General features: G+C 48.9%; 1 protein-coding gene across 6 annotated transcripts in view; it reads right to left on the minus strand.

Moving 5' to 3' along the window:
• Positions 1–775: 775 nt before the first annotated feature.
• Ttll11 (tubulin tyrosine ligase like 11) overlaps positions 776–26,963 on the minus strand; it is a 225,108-nt gene continuing 198,920 nt past the window's right edge. For all 6 annotated transcript variants that reach the window (NM_001431779.1, XM_087654516.1, XM_087654515.1 and 3 more), the window contains 1 exon segment: positions 776–1,643. In NM_001431779.1, the coding sequence (NP_001418708.1) occupies positions 1,384–1,643 (260 nt within the window). In that variant the 3' untranslated portion in view covers positions 776–1,383.

Raw genomic sequence — 26,963 nt, forward strand, 5'->3', positions numbered from 1 at the left:
TCTGGGAAATGGAAGTGGGGCAGAAGTCTGTTAGTGTTCCCTCTCAAAATCCAGCAGCCCGAAAATCTATCCAACAGTCCTGTTGTCAGTGACAGGCTTCTGTAACCATCAAGAAGGAGTGGCATCCTGAGGGGATGGAGCCCACCAAGGTCATGTGCAACAGGCCACGTGGCTCGCTCCCGGGACAGAGTGGCTCTGAAACTGTGCAACCACCAGTGGCCTGCGTCCAGAGGACAGGCATGGTGTAGAGGCCGGCTCTCACCATGAGTGCCGTCATTTTTATATGGCTCCAGTGTGGCTGAGTTCAACCTCTTGAAACCATTTTCCCCTGCCCCTCCCCCAGACGCAGCTCCATGCGGGCGAGCACTTTCTAAAGACTCATTTTGAGAAATGGTGTCAAGTCAAAGCTTTATTTAATAGCCTTCTACAGCTGTACAGCTCGAGGCTGGTTAAAGAATGTACCCACACACTTCTCACTTGGGACTTGTGTGAGACCCACTTGGTTCCTGAGGAGCAGGAACCGAGGCCTTCCACCTCTGCCCCTCAGAGTGCACATTCAAGAACACTGGTTGTTTTGGTCTAGGCCACACCTGCTCTACACACACTCCTGCTTGTCATTGGGGGCCTTCCATTCTCCCCTCTGAAGCCCCTCCCCTCACTCAGGGCAGACAGCACAGTGCTGGGTACACAGTGGCTCTTCGCCATTGGGTCAGTGCCCCAACTTTGAAGGGGTCCCCTGGAACCTGGACGGGGAGACTGAAGAAGCCCTACTGTGTTATTTCTTAAGTATTTCTTTATTAGTAATAACTCAAACATTGCAGCAACAGGTAGGTTAACAAACAAATGAGGTCAGTCTGTAAAGGACACCTGTGTAGCACATGATCGGGGGGGGGGGGGTGTCCGCCATCTTCATATTTCAACTTCGTTTTGGGGAATGGGCAGAAGGAAAGACATTCGATGATGCTAAGCTCTGACCAGCAGGCTCTCAGGGCCCAGCAGGCCACCGTGTGACTGTTCTCCACGCCCACAGATCTCTGCTTAGGATGGTCTGTCCTTCACCCTCCCTCCATTCCCCTGCGGCCCCAAGCACAGCAGAAACTGCCCCAGTTGGTGTTTCCCAGGAGCCCAGAATAGTAGGTGCCATCTGTCACATCTTGGATGTCATATGTCCACTGATGATTCCCAAACAGGGTGAGGTCACCACGAGGTGCTGGGTGGGGAGTGGGCAAGGATTGGCCGTGTGAGGCAAGAGCCCTACAGGACACAGAGAGGACGCACGGGTGATTGCAGCTGGAACCCTAGTGGCTCCCGACAGGTCGGGGGAGCCTGGGGTCCTCAGCCCCCGAGGGCACACCTTCTTCCAGGACGTCAGGACAGAGCGTGTCAGGAGTGAGAGAGTTTGCTAGCCCCGATCACTCGGGGTGCAGAGCTGCCCGCAGCTGAATGGGTTGTGCGGTTCATCTGAGGGGTGTTTCTTTGGTGGGACCGGCCCCGATGGCACAACAAGCGTTTTTCATCCAGCAGGGACAGGTGGTATTCACACAGGTCAATCAAGGACGCCACCTGCTCATGGAGAGGTTGCAGCTTGAACTTCCTCTGGGCCAAGAAGAAGAAAGCTTCAACGAATGCCTGCAGACACATCCCTGTGGGCAAAGAGATGCTGTCAGAGAGCTCGTGGTACCTCAGGGACGCTCAACCCCAAAGCACAACCACTAGCAACAGTCAGGCCCGTCTTCTTACCATACCTCCGTCCTGGAAATGCCACACGAGGCCGGCACGCAGAGGATCTTCCGTGCTCAGGCACCTGCTCTTAAATGGCCCCAGGAAGTAGGTTTTATCTCTCAGAGTTGGGGAAACAGTCTCAGAGCAGTGGGGGAGGTCTGGGTAGAAATGGTGGTGCTTGAATTTAAACCTTGCCCCAAATCTTATTCCTGAGCACCACAATGAAATATGTTCCCGTGAAAACCCTGCTCCCGAACTTTCACCATTAGAGGAATCAAATCAGCTAAATTATCGACAACGGAGCGCTCCATTCTGATGTGGTTGTATGCAGTTGACTGTACTTAGGCTTTGCTTCTTGTAAAACTTACCTCACCGAGTGAAATAAGCCCTTTTCTTTGGCCATCATGTTGTAATGTGAGTCCCCTTCCTCCCCCAACACGACAGGCACTTGTGCTGAGTGCTTGTTCTCCAGCTGCTGGCACTATCTGTGCAGGTTCTAGAAACTTCAGAGGGTCACACCTACTGAAGGCATTTGGTCACTGGGGGCGTACCTTTGAGAACCATATTGGTCCTGGTCTCTCCGCTCTTTCTTTACTTCCTGTCTTCCAAAAGACAACCTCTGCCACACAGTCCTCCTCCTACCATGATGCTTTGCTCGAGTATACGGGACTAAACACCATGGACGGACCCCTCTGAACCTGTGAGCTGCTCCCTCGAGTGCATCTCAGTCACAGTGACAGCAGAGTACCAAACACACACTAGTGACGATTATGTTCAGGACGCATGGTGTTCCATCCCCACTGAGCCACTGGGACGCTCCTCCTGGACGTACTTCATAAGCTCCTACCTAGTTAGAATTAGACAGGACCCCTGCCACACACAGGGTTTTCAGTGCTGGCATGAAGCCTAGGGTGCCAGACGCTGTGAACACTCCACAAACACTCTCACAGAGCTATGTACTGTCCTGGCCCTGCCTGCTTCGGCACCAAGCAACAGAGGAGAATTTAGTGAGGTTTCCGATTTATGGACAAATGAACTCAATGTCCCGCAGGCCCATGTCTCACACGGCTTGTCACAACTGGTCAACCGCTGTGGAAGGCACAGGTGCGCGTTTGAGCCCCTTCTTTGCCTTGTGCAGCAGTCCTGTACGCTTTGGCAGATGTGTAAAAGTCAGGCGTCTCTGTTTATGACGCACAGAAGCGCTTCACTGCCCTCGAGCTGCCCTCAACAACCCTCAGCAAGCCCTGGTCTCCAGCTGCTGCTGGAGGCTGGCCTTTCCCACGGCAGGCAGTGTGGCTTGTAGTCTCTTTAGAGTAGCCCCTCCCACTTAGCAGGTTCCATCATGCTCCATCCATGTTTTCCTGTGGTTTGGTAGCTCCCTTCCCCCTCTTTAAAATGGCTTTTTTAAGGTTTCCATACACAGTGATGGACTCTTCAAACACAACTTCTGTTCTTTGGAATGTTTTGTTCTTAGCTGATTTCTCTCCCTGCACCACCCTGGCCCATGCTCCCCTCCCCCTCTGCCTAGTCCCTCCCCAGTTCCTTCTTCCTTCTGCTTCCCATTCTACTGGTTCTCTTTCCCATTTCCTTCAAGACTCTTCCTTGAGACCCTCTTTCCAGTTCTGTAATGTATAAACACACACACACACACATGCACACGCACACGCACAGGCACACACACACACACATGCACATGTACTCACACATATTTTAGTTTTAAATTTAGACTCTACACGTAAGAGGGAATGTGAGTTCTCTTTCCAAGTCAACTGAATCCTTTTCCTTCAAATTTCCTGTTTCATTTTTCCCTATCCATCCATCCATCCATCCATCATCCATCATCCATCCATCCATCATCCATCATTCATCATCCATCATCCATCATCCATCCATCCATCATCCATCCATCCATCATCCATCATTCATCATCCATCATCCATCATTCATCATCCATCATCCAACCATCCATCCATCCATCCATCATCCATCCATCCATCATCCATCCATCCATCCATCCATCATCCATCCATCATCCATCCATCCATCCATCATCCATCCATCCATCATCCATCCATCCATCCATCCATCCATCATCCATCATCCATCCATCCATCCATCCATCATCCATCATCCATCCATCATCCATCCATCATCCATCCATCATCCATCCATTCATCCATCCATCCACCATCCATCCATCCATCCATCATCCATCCATCCATCCATCATCCATCCATCCATCATCCATCCATCCATCATCCATCCATCCATCCATCATCCATCCATCCACCATCCATCCATCCATCCATCCATCATCCATCCATCATCCATCCATCCTCCATCCATCCATCCATCCATCATCCATCCATCATCCATCCATCCATCCATCCATCCATCATCCATCCATCATCCATCCATCCATCCATCCATCCATCCATCATCCATCCATCATCCATCCATCCATCCATCCATCATCCATCCATCCATCCATCCATCCATCCATCCATCCATCCATCCATCATCCCTCCATGGGCATCTAGGATGCTTCCATTTATCCACACATCTGTTGACTGATAGCTAGGCCTCGTCCTTTTCCCGACTATTTCAAAACTTGAGTGTGCAGGGACCTCTGTGGTGTTCTGAGTTAAGATCCCTTTGGGCTTGGTTTATGGGAGAATCTCTGCACTGAATGACATGGTGGCTGCCTCAGTTTACCACCACCAGCAGCGAGGAAGGAGCCTCTCTCCAACATCCCCACCAGCATTTGTTGTCCCACTTATTTACTTAGAGTCAGGGTCTCACAATGTATCCTTGGATGGCCTGCAACTTCTTTGTAGATCAGGCTGGCCTTGAACTCACAAGAGATCCACCTGCTTCTGCCTCCCAACTCCTGTGCTTAAAAGTGTGCACCACCAATCTGACTGGGGTGAGACAGAATCTCAAAGTAATTTTATTTTCGTTTCCTTATTGTTTTTGTGTACGTTCATGTGTGTTTGTATGAGAGTGTATAATGTAGTATGCAGATATGTGACTGTGAATAGGCATGTACGTAGAGGTCAGAGGTCAACCTTGGTTATTGGTCTTCAGCAACCATTATCATTCATGATTTATTTTCAAACAGGGTTTCTCACTAGGACTTAGTACTCATCAATTAGGCTACGGTGACTGGCCAGGGATCTGTCTGTCTCTCCCTCCTCAGCTCTGAGATTCTGATCCTGCACCACCATGCTGGATCCTATGGGTGGTGGGAAACCAACTCCAGTCTCTGCATTTCCAATGGCTAAGGAGACCTTGTCAAGTCCTTTACTGGCCATTCATGTTCCTCCTTTTCAGGTCTGCCTGTTCAGTTCATCATCCCATTTACTGATTGGATAACTTGGGGCTTGGTGTCTTCGTTGTAATTGATACATCTTTGGTATTAGTCTCTGGTCAGCTGTACATAGGCATGGATTCTCTTCTCTCTGGTGATTGTACCGGACTAAGCAGAAGCTTCATACTTGCATGGAATCCCAGTGGTCACTTCCCGGGATTATTTCCTGCGCTGTTGGGAGTCCTGTTCAGAAAGTTCTTGCCTGAGCCTTTTCCCTCCAAGCCCTCCTTGGCCTTTCCTTGGCGACACCTACGGCGACTTGCTCAGATTTGTTTTGTGATCCTTTGGCTGCCTTGTGGCTAGCTCATTGATGTCTTCCCGTGACAGGGACCCAGAAGACGCTTATTAAAGACACACTGGACTCGTGAGCAGCTGGCTGGCTAGCTGAGTGGGTGGGAGAATGATGTGTCTGTCTGAGGTGCTTTATACTGATCCTCCTGGGATCTCGGAGAGGTTATTATTATTGCTATACTGTACAGATGAGGAACAAGACAGAGCTAAAGTAACTTCATAAGGTCGCTGACAGAGAAGAGTGCCTTAGCAAATCAGTTTTAAAACCAGCTGTACTGACTCCACATGAAAAGGAACCAGAGGGCCTAGTTCTGTGTGTTCCCTAGGGGTTCTCAGGGAGGGAACAAATGTAACCAGAGGCAGTGGGACAAGGTGCAGTAGCTGACAGTGGCCCCGCCTCTGTTGCTCCACACCAGCTGATACTGAGCTGTAACTGTCAACCGGGACCTGAGAACACCTTTGACTTGGTAATGTGAGTGGGGTAAACAATGCTTTGGACTCTTTCCAAACACATCCGCTTTTTTAACTCGATGCTCTTTCTTATGGTGCCCCACAAGTCCCTAGCTCCACAGGTGGAGACAGCAAAGAACATGGAGTCTTGTGGAAAATCCTTTCTATGTAAACAAAAGCCTGCTGTGGACGGGCAGGGAAGCAGGAAGCAGAGATATCCCAAATACCAACTCTTGGCTAGGACTTGCTATGCTGTGTGTGTGTGTGTGTGTGTGTGTGTGTGTGTGTGTGTGTGTGTGTGTACGTGTGCCTGTGTGTGCTCTGTGCATATGACCATGTATGTGACTGTATGTGCATGCAAATGTGTGTGTTACAGTTGGTTGGGTGGAATGATGTCCAACTTTCAGCCAGAGAAAATCAATCACCCTCCAACCTCCTAGCTCTGTGGTCTAAACATTTCTTCTCAAAGCCTGGGCCACCATGGCTCCTGTCTGAGACTGTGCATCTCACTGGCCCACCAAAGGCGGTGTCTGAGGCTGTGCGTCTGTGACATTTGACAAGATAAGGAGCTTGGGCCAGAATGTATTCAGCCACCTTGTCAATCATGTTGCTTGCTTGAACTGGCAGTTCTTACGGCCAGTCTTGGTCAATAAAGAAAGCAGCCAGCACTTTACACTCTGGCCCAAGTGCATCACAACTCTGAGTACCTCCACTGCCCACACACGGCAGTGCTAATCACCCACGTCTTGTTAAAATGTGGATTCTGGGGTGAGGCCAGAGACATTTGTGTCGTTGGATCTGGTGGCTGGTGACCTCTGGGCCACACTGAACAGTAGAAGAGAAACATACAGCATCTTGTAAGTCGGTGGGGATTGCTTTTGCTCCCTTCACTGAAGCCTATGATTCCAGCTGTCATTCACAGAGGGAGTAGGACAAGGAGAAGAGCAGTGGCTGACTTACTTGAATGAGGACATTCGGAAGGAGGAGGGGTGTTTAATTCGATACCCTTGTCTTCTTTTTTGTGGTCTTTCCCCATTTCCTAGCGTGAACATGTACACAAAAATATGCCAAAAAATGTATTTTTTGTCTTTTGAAGCAGGTGAGAAAGGGTCTTGCCTTGTAGTCCAGGCTGACCTCAAAATTATGCAATCCTCCTGCCTCAGTCTCTGAGAGCTGTGGTTGCACATTTGCACCCCCACACTTGACTTGCAATGGGAAACTCTGGTGGACATGAAGGGGTGGCAACAGAGCCACCGACTTCTTAGTGGTGACTCTGAGCTTGAAGCTGGATACATGTGTTGCTTTGAAAAAACATTGCAAACACACACACACACACACACACACACACAGAGAGAGAGAGAGAGAGAGAGAGAGAGAGAGAGAGAGAGAGAGAGAGAGAGAGCAGTTCCCCTTCCCAATTATCCTTGAGGGTGTGTTTCGAGACTCCCCAGAGAATTCCTGAAGCTGAATTCCAATATAAAATACCACACTGCACAGACTCTATTTCCCCCACCTGCCAACACAACACAGCACCAGAATTAATTTATCTCTTCCTTTTTTATCCCCAGTCAGGTAGTCCATATAGCATGGATACACTGGACAGGGAGAGGATTCACGGTTCTGGTGGGAAGGAGCAGGTCATCTTGGGATTCTATCACTTGGTTCGGATACAAAATTCACGACCTAAGAACTGTTTATTTCTGGAACCGTTTTTTAGTATTTTAAGACCGATGTTGATAGCGGGTAACGGAAGTAGGAAGCAGCGCTTTGGATAAGGGGTCTGCCACCTATGGAAACTGAAGCGAAGGATCATGGGCCCCAGTGACTCACACAAGTGTGCTGTCTTGACACGTAAGCCAGTGGAGAGGCTCACAGACCTCCCGCACAGACCTGTTTACCCCACAGGACTCTTGGCTCTTCACAACTCAGAAGGGCACTGCCATCGCTGTGGAGTCCTTGCCATGCACTGCCATTTTACCCAAGATCTGAGCGGTACATGACATCCAAGTCAGTCAATAAGTCATAAAGCCACCAGACCCCAGCTCTGCCTATGAGCCCAGGCTACCCCCAAACACACAGCATCCCACTCCCAGGAGAAAAGCTGAAAGAGCCGAGCCTGTAGCACATGACTGATGATCCCAGCCTTTGGGAGGCAGAGGCAGGAGGGTTGCTGAGAGTTTAAGGCCAGTCTGGTCTGTCTGGTGAGTCCAGGCAAAATCTTGTCTCATAAAAGACAGAGTGTGAGAGAGAGACTAAGAGAGGAAAAATGCAATAAAAGGAAAGAAAAAAATTAAAGCAAAGTATTAAAGCTTGGGTGAGTGGAGAAGGCCACCTCTGGTTGGCCCCAGCCCTGTGGGGCACACCCTATGGAAAGCCATGAAGTCTAGAAGTGGGGCATACCCTGCACAGTACACCAGTCACAGGGGCCTCTGTCCCCTCTTGCTGAAGTACATCAGGAGACTTCTGTTCCTCTTTTTGTCAAGTGGCCCAGAGGAGGAGGGCCTGAGCAAAGTTAGCACTCGGCAGACTCCCCAGAACTGAACCTTTTTATGGCTTCAAGAGAGGAAGACTGCAGGGAGGGAGAGAGGAAGACGGCAGGGGTTGCACATGAGAAAATTCACAGTTGGAGTCAGGGTTAGCAGGGAAAGGGTGCTGGGGTTCCCACCAGCAAAGGGGGTGTGGCAAGCCTGGGCTCAGGAGGAGTAGCAATTCCTAGCTGCTGGAAGACCAGCCCTGCTTGGGGCCTTCCTAACCAGCCTGAGAGCAGGCAGAGCCTGTCTTCCTCCTGCCTTACTATTCTTTATATAAAATGCAATGTCAGCTGTAAGTGTAGTGATGCTCAGGCCTATCGACCCCCTAGAGCCCCAAGGTCTTCAAGAAGGTGAGTGTCACTCGTTTGTGATGGCATGAACCAGATTTGCTTGTGCTTTTCTCCTCTCTCTCTCTCTCTCTCTCTCTCTCTCTCTCTCTCTCTCTCTCTCTCTCTCTCTCTCTCTTTCTCTGAGTCAGGGTCCCACTCTATGGCCCACTCTATCCAAGAACTCATTATGTAGCTCATAGCAAGCCTCCTGCCTCAGCCTCCCAAGTCCTGGAACTACAGGTGTGAGCAGATGCCTTTGCAGGTTTCTGTGCAGCCTTGGGGACTGATATTCTAATGTCAGCACAGTGTTCTGGAAAGGCCAGGTAAGATGCTGCACGCCTGTATCCCCAGTGCTTGGCAGGCTGAAGCTGGAGGCTTGGATGAGCCCAGGAATTGCTGGATCAGTCAGATCCATTAAGATTGTGTCTTAATGTGTCATTTCTCCACCACTCCCTCTTGGACAATGACTTCTCATATTAGCTAGCTCTTACGGAAAATGGATAATAAGAAGCTGATAGGGGCTGGGGATTTAGCTCAGTGGTAGAGCGCTTACCTAGGAAGCGCAAGGCCCTGGGTTCGGTCCCCAGCTCCGAAAAAAAGAACCAAAAAAAAAAAAAAAAGAAGCTGATACATAACTGCCTTTATTTCTCACTCATTTCCTAACAACACCCCCTCCCATAGTCAGGGTTGTGGGAGATATATATATATATATATATATATATATATATATATATATATATATATATAAATTGATTTAGTAATTAAGTTCATATTCAAAGCATTTCTGACCTCATAAGTACCCACATGGACAGAGCACAGGAATGGGCACGTTAAGACAGTGTTAAAGCCATGGGGTAATTGCTTACAAGCTAAGCCAAGGCAAGCATCAGACTGTGCATGGTGCAATCACTGTGGACTTCGGAAAGGCAATTTGGCAGAAGCTTAACAGCCATTATACCATTTACCATAGTAGTGACAGACCTACAAATTTCCCAAACAAATGATTCCTTCCAGAAAGAAATACAGTGCCTTCTCTCCTGTGGGTGGTTCATTGCCAACTCCCGCACAGGACAGCACTTCCATGGCTTTACAACTTTGTCTGTATTTTACAGTGTCCCACGTGCTCACTCTTGATGGTGCTTTCTCCTGCTCCATCCAACCTCTGGCTTTTAACAACCGTGGGTCCCCAGGAGACCTGTGTGTTCTAGAGGCAAGCTTGAGACACAGGTTATGATGTTTACGGTACCTGACAGACAGACACTGACACCATCTGGGACAGCCCCATGAAAGTCCCCCTGGGAAGATCTGCAGAGGGGTGATAATGGTATCCTCTGACCAGGGAATCCTACACTTCATAGAGCCCTGGCTGCCAGGGGAAGGACACTGAAATACAGATAGAGCCCCCAAGCCAGAGCTCCAATCAGGGAGTCTAAAGCGGGACCTGAGAATCTGTTTTCATAAATTGTGAGGTGCTGCTGAGGGCTTAGGGACCAGGGACCTCATTTGGAGGCAACCCCTCCCCCAACTGAGTCCCGTCTGACTGATCTGAAGTGAGGAGTTTGACTTTGGGCTAAAGACGTTTTTTAAAAAGACGTCTATTTTGAGACATCGATCAGGAGAAACCCAACCTGTTATTTTTAAAGCACAAGGACGGATCTGAGAAACGATGAAATTATTCCAGGGTCATCCTGAACCCTCCCTAGGACTCTGAGAGACTGCACACTCTGGATTCTTGTGTGCTCACGGCCTTACCACTAAGTGGGGAGAGTCCCATGACCCCTCCTGGCCCCCATCCTCATCAGTCTTACTAAGATGTAATAGGCTAGGAAGGTTCTAGAAGGCTAAGCCATGGATGGCCCTGTAGACCATGGCAGAAGATGAGAGGCTGTTGTTGTAAAAATATACAAAATAAAAAAAAAGTATGGCTGTCTTTTATCCCCCACTAGGTCCGGCACCTCAGTGCCCCAAGATATGTTCTGGGCATCTTAATTCTCAGTCATCAAAGCCTCTCACCCACTTTGCTCCATCCCATATCACACCACCGAAGAGCTCTCTCTGAGCAGGCTGCAATCTCTCTACTTATCTAGTTCCCAAGGCAGGTTTCCATGCCAGAAACATACATTCCAACTCCGTGGTGGCCCAGACCAGGCACTCCACACTCCCTTACATTAAATCTACACATGAAAGAACACACAACACAATAGCCTTTGGCCCAGTTGATAAGATATAATTGCCCACCTAAACATACAGAACCCGGTACCATCCATCCCTTAAGAACATTAATAACAACCTGTAAATACACAGAGTGGAATCCTAATGTCACCTTCCATGTTTTCTACCAGCTACTCTCTCTCTCCTCACTTCCATTCCTGTCTCCTCCTCTTCCTTCAAACTCTTCTCCCACCCATCCTTCCTTCTCATCCAATGACAGGCCTCCTTGTATCCTGTTCCTGCCCTCACCTGTATTTTACAAATTTAATGGGGAGAAGGTTCTGGTGAAGTCACCTGAGTCCTGAGTCTGTGACTAGGCAGCTGGTCCTCGGGGCAGTGGAATTAGCATCAAAATACAGATAACTCCAGGGCAAACCACAAGAGGCCATCAGGAGTTGTGAAGTAATGTGACAGCTGGGTCTCCATGCTGGGACCAGGTGGTATGCGGCTTGTGTGAAAAATGCTGCACCAGTCCAAACGAAGGCGATAGTGGTGCCTTGACTGCTATAGCAGTGGGCATGAAGGTACGAAGAATGGGCAGATTCTGGATAGTCTAAGAATGGCTCCAGTGTAAGCTGAGATCTGCCTAAGGGCTGCATGTAGGTGTGAGGGAAAGGCAAGAGTCCTGATAAAACAGAGCCAGGAGACGGGCCTTCTCTTGGTTTGAAACCTTGTACGAACAAGATTATCGGAGGGCCTTGCCAGAGATGCAGTTCTCCGCCCCTTTTACATCAGGAGGTCCTGACCCAGTGACTCTGGGAGCCTTTGGGATGAACACTCCAATGTGACTGTATCTTAAAGGACTCTTCTGGAGGCATAGTGAGGAAGCTCAGAGGATGCTGTCTGGGAGAGCTAGGACAGTATGTACTGGACAGTGAAGAGCCCTTGAGGATGCTGAGGAAGCTTTAAAGTCTCACTGCCCACCACCCCTGTTCTCAGTCGGCCTGGGCTGCCATAGAATTCTACAGATTTGATAACACAGAGCAGTGTCTTATATTTAGAGACTGGAGGTTCCAGCCCAGGGTGCCAGCATGGTCAGGCTCTTGGGAGGCCACCTTCTTACTGTGCCTTCATAGTTCAGGGAACGAGTGGTTGAACCCTTTGTTGTCTTTTCTGATGAGAGAGCTAACAAGGTTGGAAACCGGACTCGTTTAACACCAACCACTTCTTTAGAAACCTTATCTCGTTGGTCCATAATCTGTCCCAAGTGAGGTGGGGGAAGGGTGCTGTGATCCAGTCCACAGCATCAGTTCTGCTGAGGCCACCCTGCCCTGTGAGGACTCTCTCTTTGTATCCCTAAGGCTCTGAGTCCAAGAGCCATTTAGAAAGAAGTTAAAACTACCTCACTGCTCTCCCTGCCCACTCCAGCTGCCGCAGTGAGGCCTTCAAGGCTGGGCTTGGGCACTGGAAACGTCTCACGGCAACAGTGCCTTTAAATGCGTGTTATAGTCAAACTATACAACTTCAGTTCTCAGTTATTGAGTCTTTTTACATGAAAACCCTGAGATAAAAACTGCCTATACGTTCTTCAACCAGATTGTAGCACACTCTTATAAAGCAGGTGTTGTTCAAAGCCATTTTACATTCAAGAAGCATGCTAAGGTCACTGGGCTGGCAGATGTGACCTGAGCCAGCAGCCCCTCGACATCTTTCTCCATTGCTGATTTTAGTCTTCGAACATCTGGCTATATCAGAGTCACCCCAGGACTGCAAACAAACAACAACAACCAAACAATTAATGAAGAAAAGAAAATTCCAGAAGCAAAACCAGCCTCAGAGTGAGTAAGGGTTGGGTACCATCCATCTCTGCCAGATGTCAAGAAGGAGAGACAAGATACACCGGTGTTTGTGAACATGTTTTCCCCGCACCTGAAGATAAGCCATAGAGTGGGATTCGAACCTTCATTTGTGTTGACAGATGTCATTGGAGAAAGCAGCCTGTGAAAGTCTCTGATTGCAGACTCACCTCTCAAGGGAGATGGCCGTTGGATCTTGTGATGCAGCCACTGACAGACATGGCCTCGTTCTGTCAATCAGCAGGTGATAGGGGGCCCTCTAGCTCCTGCTGGTACATGGTTCGATCCTCTTACACTCAGAGAGGCATGGGACACGACTGAGTTGAGGGGTGCATGGCTGCCTCACGGCTGACTTGTGGGGTGCATGGCAGCTCCCCAGGAAGCCTGCCTTCTGGGCTTAAAGGCAGAAACAAGGCCAAGGGTTTTGTGCTGCTTTCCAGGTCACATGAGGCTCCTTCTTGTCATCTGCTTTCAGAAAAGTGTCCATCTGAGGCCGAGGGACACCAGTGGCCAAGCAGCCAGGCAGGGTGACTCCCCAGCAGAAGAGGAGCAGAACATTTCAGCCCAGACCTATCTCACCGTCAAACCTGCGTCCTTTCCCAATCTAATTAAGCTCTCTCCACATTTGATGGCTATGTATTATTCTACAGTTTCCAGAACACATTTGCATATTTGATGTAATTAAATCCAAATCATTGTTGACAGCCAGCGATATCATCCCACACTAAAGATGAGATTGATTTTTCTCCCCCCTTTCAGTCACTGCCTGCTGTCTTCACAGTATTCAAATCTCTTTCTTTATACTCAACCAGAATGCGAGATTCTGACTCACAGAACTCCTAAGTGCCCGCGCGCACACACACACACACACACACACACACACACACACACACACACACACTCCTGTTTGGTTTAGGTCATTTCCAGGAAGTAAAGTGGGATGGTTTGCGTCAGAATCACTACAGCCATTCTTCCTTGAACACAACAGTGGCCCCTAGAAGGCTGTCCACTAGGAGAGAAAGGGCACCAAAGTGGTCTGTAACTTTAATTGTTTTCAAACCCTTACTTTTTATGACGGCTCTTAAATGCTTTGACCTCCCTTTTTGCCCACCACCCACCATAAAAAAGTAGTAGAGAAAAAAAAAGTAGTGGAAAAGGAAGGATACGGGGACAGAGGGAATGAACCTGTTTAGAAAGGTTCTTTGGAGCAACTCCCGTCTGTTTTGTCTGGAAATCGGCAGTTCAGTTCATAGGTCAGCAGCGGTAACTCTCCATTCGCAAACACTTCACAGATACACCAGCAGTCCAGTTCAGTAGAGTCTGGATAGCAAACACATATCGGCAGTGGCCAATCTAGCAGAGACAGCCAGGCCTCAGCCTCAGCACAAGTCAGGTGTTCTTGGCTGTGCCCTCAGTGAAGCAAAGCTCAACAAAGACCAAGAAGTGTTGCACAGCTATCAGTACCAGCAAGCCTAGTTCAGTCACCATCGCTGTCTCTAGAGTCCTATTCATACCCTCCAAACATTACCCGTCCTCCACAAGTCTTGCCTCAGCCTGTGCCTCTGTCTCAGCTGATATCACTCTGCCAATCAACCTGAGTCTGTGGAAGCAGCCAAAAAGCCACAGTACACCACCCGAAGTTTTTTTGGTGGATTTCTCTCTGTGAAGTCCCGACAAATGCAGCTCAACTATAAAATGTAAGGCGGACCAACATGCTTGTAGTTAGCAAAGAATCCTTCATCATGCGTCCTTTCACATGCTTGCTTTAGCAGAATATTCCTTCACAAGTCTGCCTTAGCTTTTCACTGGTGTTCACTTCAGCTAAATACGCCTTTACATGCTTGCCCCAGCAAAACACCATCCAACACAACTGACTTTCCAAAGAACCCATTAAGTTTCCACTTCAGCCCTCCATGACCAAATTCTAGCCTTCTCCCTGTTCCTACGGTACCCAGCAGCTTGGCCTTCAGTTTCATGGACCCATCCCTGTCACCCCAGTCCCTCAGGCCCAAAGCTTGGGTCTCATGTTGGGTAGATCAAATCTAGGCAGTTCCTAAGAGACGGCAGAGGGATCAGTGACTGACTCCACAGCCCATCTCGGTCGCGGCCGAGCTGTCAAAGATTCCTTTTCTCTATGCCTAAGTCTCCTCACCTATAAAGAGGGGGCAGCAACATCTTCCCTGAGTGGTTTTTACAAGGAGCTACCTGGATAAAGGCAACAAAAGACTCCAGAAGCTGGCCTTGGGCTTGTCTGTCTGCTCTCCACTTGCATTTCCAGATCCAGCCTGTCTTGCCTGCCTAGAGTGCTAACTCCTGACTCTGATTTTTCCTTCTCTGGCTGGTTGCCCTTGTTGGCCTCCCTCCTTATCTGAGCTTCATGAGATCATGAAGTCAGGCCTCCTGACCAGCCTTTCCAGTGGTCTCTATCCATATATACACTTTGCGGCTTTGACCTGGTCACATCTGTCCTGTGGTCTTTATGTTCCCCTTCTGTAGATGAAGGACTCTAGGGATTGGAGAAATACTGGTAGTTGACTGTATCTTCTGGATGTTTACAATGGTGACTTCATTGTCAACCTGATAGAATCCAGAATCTCCTGGGCGATGGGCCTCTAGGCATGCCATGGGGAGTTATCTCGACAGCATTAACTAAAGTGGAATGACCCACCCAGTGTGGGTGGCACCATTCCCTGTGCCAGGGGTCCTGGGTTGTATAAATGGAATGAGCTGAGATCTGGCATTCATTTGCCTTTTCTGACTGGCTGCCATGCAACCAGCTGCTTCAGGCTCCTGCCGCCTTGGACAGTGAGCTATGATCGCCTTTCCCTTCCTTAAGTTGCTCTTCTTATTTTATAATAGGGGCAGAAAAGTAAAACAGGAGATAACTAAAAAAAAAACCACCGAATGCAATCCTTTGTCAGTTCTGCCTGTTAGGACCTGATCCCAAGCCCTTCCAGTGGTCCCATGGTAGTCCAGAGGCTGTCACGATTACGTTTCATACTGAGGAGGCCAGAGTGCTCAACTTAGAGAGGTCAAGGCAGATGGTCAAGTTCTCTTGGCCAAGGTCACATTTCAGAGGTGGATGGCAGATCAGGTTGGGTTTCTTTTGCTGTGATTAAACACCATGACCAAAAGCAACTTGTGAAGGAAAGGGTTTACTTCAGCTCACAGCTCTTAGAGCAGGAACTCAAGAGGAGGCCATTGAGGACCACTGCTTGCTGGACCTTCTTGTGGAACTGCTTGCTTCTTGTGTAGTCCAGGACCATCTGATCTGCCCAGGCATGGCAGCACCCACCGTGGGTTGGGCCCACACATCAGTTACATAAGCCCCCCCCCCCCATGCCCTACAGATTTGCCTATAGTCCAATCTGATGGCAGCAGTTCCTTGACTGAGGTTCTCCTTCCCGATGGCCCTAGCTTGTATCAAACAAACCAAAATTAACCAACATGGGGATAGTGCTGGGGTCCCCACCATTGTCCTTTACTCATTTTCTCTCAACTGGGATGGGGAGGAAAGCTCCCTCCCCCCAGGCTCAGCCATACAGGGAGAAAAGGGTGAGCAGCCTGCAATATCCCCTCGGCACGCACAGGCACTGCCTACCAGCGTCACGGCAGGAAGATGCCACTACTACCTGTGTCCTTGTCTGGGTAGAGAGATGAGTAAGTGTGGAGACAAAGCCATAAATAGATCTTGCAGAAAAAAATCACTATCCCTTGAATCCCATGACACCGATGACAAACAATCAAGGGTGAAAGTAAATATCCCATCTCTCATTAATCACAGGTCACAGGCTGGCCTTGGCAGAGTGACCCAAAGCCCCAGTCTCCTTCCACCTGACATTACCCCTGATTCCACTGTGACAGACTCACTGGGAAGATGGCGCCCCGGAACTGCCATTTACTGCCATTAAATGCCTTTACTGCCATTCCAGAGATCTCTTATGTGACCAGCGGCTTCATGGATGTTCTGAGGCGCTGTCCTCATTCCTCAGCAAGTTGTCAACATCTCTGGTTTAGAAAAAATGTCACAGGCAGCATGTCCCAGGACCTTACACGGCAGTTACACCTCGACAGACATTCAGCACTGCCACAGCTACTTAATTCTCAAAGTGAAATTCTAGGTGGGAGGTGCTTTAGGACCCTCCCCTTCCTCTGGTTATTCCAAGACTTCGGTTTGGGGTCTACTTTGTTAGTTGGTGATGGGATGCAACCCTCAACCATCCACACAACCATCCACCAGGTCACTTCCTGGCACCTGCCTGCCTGCCAGAAAGGCAGGGGAGAAGGTGATTGGGGCGAGGGTAGAGATAAAAACCTGTGACTTCTTGTATTGTCCTGTGAGACTTTGAGTCAGGTTTGTCCTCTCTGACGCTGCCACCAATGGCCATCCAGAAGTGTGTGCCGATTGTCCTGATATATCGGTGAAACGGAACTCACAGGGTTCTGTAGACATCAGTAACGTTTCTGTGCTGAGTACTGTACTTTACTCTCTTCCTTCTCTCTTCCTTCCCTTCCTTCCTTTTTCTTTCTCTCTTTTTTCTTTTCTTTCCAGACTTATGCTGTGTAGCCCAGGCTGGCTTCATTCCCACCTTCCTGCTTCAGGCTCCCAAGTGTTCAGGTTCTGAGCATGGACAACTGTTGTGGTTTGCCCTGGGAGTTATCTGTGTTTTGATGCTAATTCCACTGCCCCAAGGACAGCTGCCTAGTCACTACTCAGGAATCAGGTGACTTCACCAGAACCTCCCCATTGTAAAATACGGGCAGGTACAAGACTGAAGGAGGCCTGTCATTGGAGGAGGAGGAAGGATGGGTGGGAGAGAAGTTTGAAGGAAGAGGAGGAGACTGGGACAAAAAGGAAGAGAGAAGGGAGAGAGAGGGAGAAGCCATGGCAGGACAATGGAGGCTGATGTAAAGATTCCGCTCTGTGTATTTACAGGTTGTTATTAATGTTCTCAAGCGATGGATGGTACCAGGCTTTATATGTTTAAGTGGGCAATTATAGCTTATCAATTGGATCTAAGATTATTGTGTTGTGTGTTCTTTTATGTGAGGGTTTGAGTGTAGGGAAGTGTGCGGCGGCTGGAAACACTGGGCCGCCGCAGCGGAATTGGGATGTGTTTCTGCAGAAATATCTAGCAGATATCTTGGGGCACTGGGGTGTGGACCTAGCGAGGTGAAAGACAATTATACTTTTTTTATTTTTATGTTTTTACAACAACAGACATCGGCACTGAGTGTGTGTACTCTTGACGCCTCCCTGTATCTGCATATACATATTCAGTTAGTTTTTTTTTTTTTTTTTGAGACGGCACAGAACTTCCTAGTGGTACATACTATGAGCTTTAAAGCCACTCCCACTACATGTCAAATGTTTCTTTTTTTCTTTTCTTGGTGTTACACTCACATGATGCTGTAACAAACACCTTTGCACACCTATCAGAACACGCCATGCTTTGAGGCCGTGAGGGAGCCATGCCTTTCTTCCTTCCACGGGACACTTCCGTGTCAATTCCTGCCAGACTCCCCAGGGACTGGGACCCTGAGGGAACAACAGGGAAACACTGCACAGGAAGATCTTTTTATTTGCTTATTTAGAGACAAGTTCTTGTGTAGCCCATGCTGGTCTCAAACTTGCTAAGTTGTTGAAGAGGACCTTGAAATCTATCCCTTGAATGGCTGCTCCAGTAAGGGTCTTCTCTGCTTGTCAGTCACCGGACAGCCTGGGCCCTCTGCAGTGGAACAGGCTGCCTGTGCTCCATCTGAGGGGGTCCCACCGCCTCGGTCAACCCTCCCAGTGCAGACTGACTTCCACAGCATGCCTCTGCAATGCCTTCCTTCCCCTTCCACCTTTTCCTTTTCTCAGCTTCCCTCAGCAGCATCCACTGAGTGGCAGCTCCCTATCCCTGCCCTCCTCACACACACCCCCACCCTCTTTCTCGGTTGCCTGGTTCCCTTGTGCTGGGGTCCTGAGGGCTCTCACCCCACAGCTTCTCACTTGTCCCCTTCCCTGTCATCTCTCAGCCATTTATTACCTGAGCTTTAAATACCTTCATTGAGGAAATGCCTTCTAAATTCCTCCCAGCCCTTATCTGCAGTCCACAGGGGTTTTGCCTCTGGGATACCTCATTAGCATCTCAAAGAATCTGTCCGAGTCTAACCAATCCTGCCTTTTTACCTTGATAAATGGCACCTCCACCTACCTACTTGCCGGGAGCCAGAAGCCTGGGGTCAGTTTTGAAACGTCTCTCCTTACGACCTCAGTTTCTGGCGACACTTCTGCACGCCTGTCGACACAAATCCTGCTCTCCACCTGCTGGGCTGTGGGACGCCTGCACCCACCTCTCCTCTGCCGTCCTCCCTCCAACACCACCTAACAGAGACCAGGCCAACCCAGCATCCCCCTGACTGAAACCCTGGAGGGAATCCACACACTTCACTTCCTCTGGGGAGCTCCTGAGAGCCGCTCCCCATCCCCCCAACCTCCGCCTTCTCCAGCGGCTTGGCGTTCCCTATTCTGTCTCCAGAGCATCCCGGTCACCAGCACTCCCCACGACTACAATGCCCGTCCCTGCATCTCCCCTGGGCACCCTTTTGTATCCTAGCTCCTAGCTGGGTTGCTACAGACCAGCACACCTCCTGTGAGAAACCATTCTCTCTCTCACACTCATCGAAAAGTATTTTCTTTTACAGAATCCTCAAAGATGCTTTGATTATAGGAATGTTTCTGTGTTACATGTCTGCCTGGCTGCTCTGAGCAACACCTGTGTGACACATAACACAACTGTCATCTTACCTGGGTTATCAGTTACTATTCTCGAAGGCGGGAGGTGCCTCAGGTAGGCTGTGTAGCCAACTTGGCTGGTTCACTGTGGTTCTGTCCTGGTGTGTGTGTGTGTGTGTGTGTGTGTGTGTGTGTGTGTGTGTGTGTGTCTGTGTCTGTGTCTGTGTCTGTGTCTGTGTCTGTGTCTCTCTGTGTGTGTGTAACCAATGTGTCTGGCCTGGAGAAGACACCTGTGAATTAAGCTTCCTTCCTGATTGACTTTAAGTCACAAGAGGGACCCAAGCCAGGTGGGACAGGGTGTCCCCCTGCAGGGCAGCTGCACAGGCGTCACACACCCTTGTGGTGGCCTACATCCCAAAGATGGCCTGTGGTGTAACTTAGCTGCATCTTTGAGAATTTAGAGAAGCTAAGGCTGGGCCTCCGGGGGAGGAGGTGGGCTGTCCACACACAAGGGGACCCAGCCCTTCCCTCAAGGAGACCCCTGAAGCACTCACTCTTCAGAGCCTGTCTGTCACTTGGAGAGGTGAAAAGAGGTAGATCAGTGTCAGAGAGAAGATGGAGCAGTGGGTTTCAACTTGACTCCTGTTACTAACGAACGTCACATTAGAGCACAAAGGCAGGGAGGAGAAATGCTTTTTTTCTGCCGGAGTTTATTTTTGTCACCCTGTCAGAGAGAAATTGCAGCCCTGGGGGCATTGGAGCAGCACAGAATTACCCAAAACATTAACATGCAAATTGCCTTCTTTAGAGAGGGTAATTTTATTAGTGCACGAAAATCTGAAAAACCAGTTTCTCTTCTGTGCCTGGGAGAAATCCTGTCCTGGGGCTGGTCAGGGCCATTGCACCGGGGAAGGTTAGGGAGAGATTTGAACTTGGTTAGGGTTTGTCATTGCCTCTACTCACACACCCTGGTGGCTGCTGGGCGGTGCTGCCCAGGATGTCGAGGGAAGAGCGAGTGACTACCTCGTGATTCACTCAACAGCTTTGCTACCACAAGAATCAGCACACCGAAGGCCATGTGCCTCAGAGAGCCCGGTGAGCACCAGGAAACCACTATGGGGCCCAGAAGCCTCTGCTCTGAAAGTCAGGGGCCACCTGTTCCTGTGGACGCTTAGCACATTTATTCTGGAGCGTATTTATTGCAGGCTCCAAAAGAGAAACTGAATCTGGCAGGAAGGCACTTATGGGTGTCAGAGGAGGAGAAGGGGAAGGGGAAGGGAGAGGAGGAGAGGAGAAGATGTCGGGGGTGATGTCAGAGATGGACACTGCACTCTTAGACAGGAAGGGTTGCACAGGACCTGGTCAAGGCTGTTTAAATGGTTGTGGGAATTCCTCTATTCCAGAGGGATAGAGATGGGGACCAGAAGACTGTGATAAAGGTGCCCAGGGCAGGGGAAAATGGTGGAGGGGTGGGGGACGGGAATGCAGAGTGTGGACATGGGTCAACAAAGGTGCCTTCAAAGGCTGCAGTGCCCGCTCTGCTTTGCTCTGAGCTGACCAGGGGTGGGCAACCTGGAGGGCCTGCTAAGAACAGAATGAACCGCGTGCCTCTTGGGATTTTAGGAGGGAGGGGGTTTCCCAGCCCTGGGGTGCCAAAATGACAGAAGGTTCTATGAGGCTGCGATTACATAAGGCTCCCTCCTCTTTTAGAAGCAGGAAAAGCAGGGGCAGAGACGCCCACGACCACCAAGAAGCTGCGGGTGATGTCAGGTCTGCCCCAGCAGGAATGTGTACTCTTCCTGGGAGGCTCCACACCCTGCCTCACCCTTACATGGATGGCAGCTGTGGCATATAGCCATGGTGGGGTGCAGGGAACTGAGAGATTCAGTGGCTGTCTTTACAGAAGCCGGAGGAGAAACGGATTTGCTTTTGGTGTTCGGAGCTGAGTACCTCTTTGCTGGGGCTGCCCAGGGCATCATGGGAATCTAGCAGCACTCCAGCCACTGCCTGCTAAATGCTGGTGTCCGTTCTGCCCTCAGTGGTGACCAGACATGCTCACATCCCTGAAGAACTCGGGGTACTGGCTTTAAGCCCTGGGACTTTCTGTGGCAGTAAAATGTATGCACATTTGAGAAAAAGACCTTGACACTGAGCTCTCTGCTGGAGACATTGATCTGGTTGGGACCCCCAAGACTCCAAGTGCAGACTGATCAGATGGCACGTTTGAGTTTTAGGATGCCCAGATTTATCCCAAGATTCCACAGAAAGTCCCTGCCAGTAACGCATGAGACATATTCATGTGACTGCTGGCTGGTGGGAGTTGAGTGTGGGCAAGTTCAGTGTGGGGACGGGGTGGGAGTGGGGAAGGGTTGGGGGTAGGGTAGGATTGGGGGTGGGGGTGGATCATGCATTCATGGATGAAGCCCCAAGGGCCCCACTGTATCCCAGACTGGCGTTACACTTGTGATCCTCCTGCCTCACCATCTCGGGTATTGGGGTAACAGGTGTGCACCACCGCGCAGAGCAATTCTCAGTTCGCCACTGTGTCAGGGTTGGCGTCTGTAGGCTATCTTCTCCAGCCGAGCGAAGGCTTTTATTTAATTTTATGTCCATTCATGTTTTTTTTTGTTTTGTTTTTTGTTTTTGTTTTTGTTTTTGTTTTTTGTCTGCATTCATGTCTCTGTAAGGGTGTCAGGTCCCCTAGGCCTAGAGTGGCAGACAATTGTGGGCTGCCATGTGGGTGCTGGGAACTGAATCTGGACGAGCAGCCAGTGCTCTCACCCACTGAGCCATCTCTCCAGTCCTCCCACCCACTGAGCCACCTCTCCAGTGCCCCACCCACTGAGCCACCTCTCCAGTGCCCCCACCCACTGAACCACCTCTCCAGTCCTCCCACCCACTGAGCCACCTCTCCAGTGCTCCCACCCACTGAACCACCTCTCTAGTCCTCCCACCCACTGAGCCACCTCTCCAGTGCTCCCACCCACTGAACCACCTCTCCAGTGCCCCCACCCACTGAGCCACCTTTCCAGTGCCCCCACCCACTGAACCATCTCTCTAGTCCTCCCACCCACTGAGCCACCTCTCCAGTCCTTCCACCCACTGAGCCACCTCTCCAGTGCCCCCAACCACTGAACCACCTCTCCAGTGCTCCCACCCACTGAGCCATCTCTCCAGTCCTCCCATCCACTGAGCCACCTCTCCAGTTCTGGCTCTGGGTGGCATAAGAAGTCAGGCTGAGCAAGCTTCTAAGCAGACCCTCCACGGCCTCTGCTTCAGCTCCTGCCTCCAGGTGCCTGCCCTGTGTGAGTTTCTGTCCTGACTTCCTTCAGCTGAGGACTGTGAAGTCAAAGTGTAAACCAGATAAACCCTTCCCTCCCCAACTTGCTTTTGGTCATGGTGCTTCTCTATGGCAACAGTAGCCTGGGCCTCAGTAAGGCAGGGCCTCAGCCCCCCTTCCAGCATATAGGTGGGGGATTATTGGGCTCCATTTAAAGAGAGGCTTTAGAAAAACCCATGGGGGATAGAAAAGTAAAACCAAAGGCATGAGAGGAAACCCGGGCCTCTGGCACCAGCAGCCACAGCACAGACAACACAGCCTGGGCCCAGGCGAGATAAATATAAAACTCTCAGAAAGGAAGGCTCGCAAGAAAGTTAAAAATATTTTGAACTAAATAAAATTGAAAACAGAACACACTGGAATGTGTGGGACACAGTGTAGTCAGATTTACAGAATCAAATACATGGATTAGGCAAGAAGTTCTGAAAATGGAAAAAAAAACATTTTCAGACTAGGTGTGCTGACTTACACCCTTAATTTCTGCACTCAGGAAGCAGAGGCACATGTGAATTTGGGGCCAGCCTGGTCTACACAGTGAGTTCCAAGCCAGTCAGGGCTAGAGATCCTACCTCATGAAAGAGGGGGAGGGAGCGTTTATTTTAGGAAATGGAAAAAGAGCAAATTCAAAATGGCTAAAGAAATGGTGAAAATCAGAAAACAGATCGATGAAATTAGACAGGAAATCAATAAGAAAATCAATAAAACCAAGGAGTTTATCCTTGGGGGAGGGGGATCAATAGAACTGATAAACCTCTAGCCAGCTTAACTGAGGAGAAAAAGGAGATCATTAACTACTAATCATATATTACTAATATCAGCAACTCAAGATTCCTAATGTTAGTATCAGAAGTGTCCCCCTGACCCCAGGACCGTCTTAGGGTCCTGGAATATCATGGATGACATCTATGCCCGTGAGTCTAGTAATTTAGATGAAATGAACCAGTTCCTTCAAAGATACAGCTTACCAAAATTTACATAAGGAAACCTAATAGCTACTAGAGAAAATCAGTAAATAATTTATAGCTTCCCCTAAAAAAAAAAAAAAAAAAAAGCACCAGGCCCCGAAGGGCTCACCAGTGAGTTCTCCCAGATGTTTTAAAGGAAATGGAGCCAAGTCACCTTAGACTGTTCTAGAATATAGACAGAGCACAGGTTGTTCAGGTGCATGCTATTTAGCATCCCAGGAGCTCCTGGTTTTCATTGTTCTTACTTCAGTTTAATTCCCTTGTGGTCTGAGAGCACCTTATTTAATTCTCTGCTTTCTGATGCTGCAGGCCTGTAATCCCAGCTTCCCAGATGCTTTAAGGCTAGTTTAGTTTGGGCAACTCAATGAGAGTCTGTCTCATAAGAGAAAACAAAATGGGGGTGTGTGGGGGGTGCAGCTCTGCTGTAGAGAATTTGTCTAGTATGTAGGAAGCAGGCCCTGGATTCAATCTCTAGTCTTGGAAAAATACACACACACACACACACACACACACACACACACACACACACACACACACACACACACACACACTAATGGAGGTTTTACAGTTTACAGCACAGCAGTTTGGTGAATATTCCGTAAGAATGGAGAAGAATGTGTATTCCAGTCTTATTGCGTGAAGCTTGTTAAACACATTCACCAGATCAAGTCCATGGATCAAGAGTTTGGTCCCCCTGTATCCTGACCTGCTTCCTGAGCACCTTCCCCGTCAGTTGCAAATGGGGCTGCGAATGTTCCTACCTGCTGTTGGCTGCATCCATGTGTGACACTGTTATGTGTGGCTAGAGGACTGACCCCGTGCTTTCTGCTTGTCTTTATCCCTGGCCATTTCCCTTGTTCTAGAGCCTGCTCTGTCCAGAACTGACAGAGGCACACCATCCCAGATTTGGTTTGTGTGAGCATATATATGTCTGTCTTCATCTCTTTCCTTGACTATCTGTATTTTAAGGTTTAAATGGATTTTCATAAATAATATAGAGTTGTCTTATATTTTATTTTGAATTATCATCACGATCATCATGACCTTCATCATTTTCATCATGATCTTGTTCTTCCTCCTCTTCCTCCTCCTCCTCCTCCTCTTCCTCCTCTTCTTCCTCCTCCTCTTCCTCTTCCTCCTCCTCCTCCTCTTCCTCCTCCTCCTCTTCCTCCTCCTCTCCTCCCCTCTCCTTCCTCTTCTCTTTTTAAAGACAGTGAACCTTAGGTGTGTGACACCACGCTAGCCTAGTTTAAGATGTATGTTTAGTTAATTACTCCATTTTAAAATACCAATACGTTACTTCATAGAGAAAGAAAAAAATCTAGGTGACTTTGCTCTGAATTTTTTGCTACAGCTCCAAAAGCGAAATCTATTAAAGAAAAAAAAAAAAGAAAAGAAAAGAAACAAGGAAAGTTGGACTTTTTTTTCTAATTAAAAAATTCTGTTTTGATAAAGATATTATTTTAAAAATGGGGTTGGGAGTATAATGAGCAGGTGAGCACTTGCCTAACAGGTACAAGATCTCAAGTTCAAACCCAACATGGGAGAGGATAAAATACAGCGATGCTAAGAGACAAGTCATAAACTGGAAAAATACTTTCTGAATACATAAACAATGAAAAACTTGTGTCTGCAACATGCAAAGAACTCTTAAAACTCAACGATGAAAAACTAATTCAAATTTTAAGAAAGGACCAAAGATCTGGAGATGCCCCCCCCCCCCCGAAGAATGCATACAAAAGGCAAAGAAGCATGTGAAAATGTGCTCAATATTAAAAATGTGTACTGAATTTTAAAGTAAAACAGCGAGGCCTGTGTCACTGCATATCCGCGGAGAGGAAAGTTCCCTGACTGTCCCTTGTGTTGACAGTGATGCAGAATAACAGTTGGGAGTGCAAATGGCACTGCCACTTTGGAAAACAGACTCTTTTTGTAAGACTAAAACTTAGTATCATGTGCATTCGTCAAGATTTTCCAGAGAGCTAGGACCCTCAGGCAGGAGGGAGGAGGGCGCTTGGACAGACACATGGACAGACAGATGGATAACAGACAGTAGACTAATCTAGATAGAGGAGAGGGAACTTAGTAGGGATTGCAGTCATACAAATATGGCGGCAGACCCTCCGAGGCTGGTGGCAGGTACTGTGGCTCACTTTCTGTCCGGAGACCTCTGAACCAGAGAAATGATCGTAAACTCTCACCGTAAAGCCAAGGGCCCAAGAACATGTGGAACAAATCAATGTTCTAAGGTCAGGAGCCCAAGATCCTGGGAGTTCTGATGTCTCAGAGAGGATGTGAACCAAAGTGAGAGAGCTTTCCCTGCCTTCCAAAGGTTACACTTGGTCTGGAGAGATGGCTCAGTGGTTAAGAGCACTGACTACTCTTCTAGAGGTCCTGAGTTCAATTCCTGGCAACCACATGGTGGCTCACAGCCATCTGCAATGGGATCTGATCCCCTGCTATCATGTTAGTATGGAGGTCGGAGGACAACTTGTAGGAGTAAGTTTTCTCTTTCTACCTCGTGGGTCCCAGAGGTTGAATTCGGGCCATTAGACTTGGCAGTAAGCCACTCACCACCACCCCCCATTTTTTATTCTTCCTGGGTCCCCAGCTGATTGGGTGGGACCTGCTCCCATCCAGGGTGGACCTTCCCACTCAGTCCACTGACTCACATGCTAATCTCTGGAAACACCTCACAGACGCATCTGTAATGGATGCCTTCCCAGCTCTCTAGGGTTCCTTAGACTAGTCAGGTTGACAGCTAAAATTAATCATCACAGCCATATGGTCTAACAGCTACACTGACGGGTATTTGTCTATCCATGTAAAAAACTATGTCCACACAAAACCTGCACATGAATATTTATAGTTAATTCACCCCTCACTACTAAACAGTGACGCAATCAAGATACCCTTTACAAGGTAAATACACTCGAGAATCGTGATTGTGCCCATCTAATGGATGGCTGTTCAGAGATTCAAATAACGAACTGTCAAGGAATAAAAAGGCATAGAGGATCTTAAAGGCACACTGCTGGTGGCAGAAGCCAGTCTGAACAGGCTAGGCACACGGTGATCGCAGCAGCCACGACATTTTGGAAAGAGCAGAATTACATGGAGTCGTGGCAGTTGTCAAGGGCTCTGGGAATGTGTGTGGGTCAGGGAGCGGGGAGAAAAATGGTAAACAGGGCACAGAGAGGCTAGGGCAGTACAGCTCTCTTGAGCAAAACGCAGAGC

The sequence above is a fragment of the Rattus norvegicus genome, chromosome 3, assembly GCF_021556685.1.
Source record: "Rattus norvegicus strain SHRSP/BbbUtx chromosome 3, alternate assembly SHRSP_T2T, whole genome shotgun sequence".
In the NCBI taxonomy this organism is placed as follows: Eukaryota; Metazoa; Chordata; class Mammalia; order Rodentia; family Muridae; genus Rattus; species Rattus norvegicus.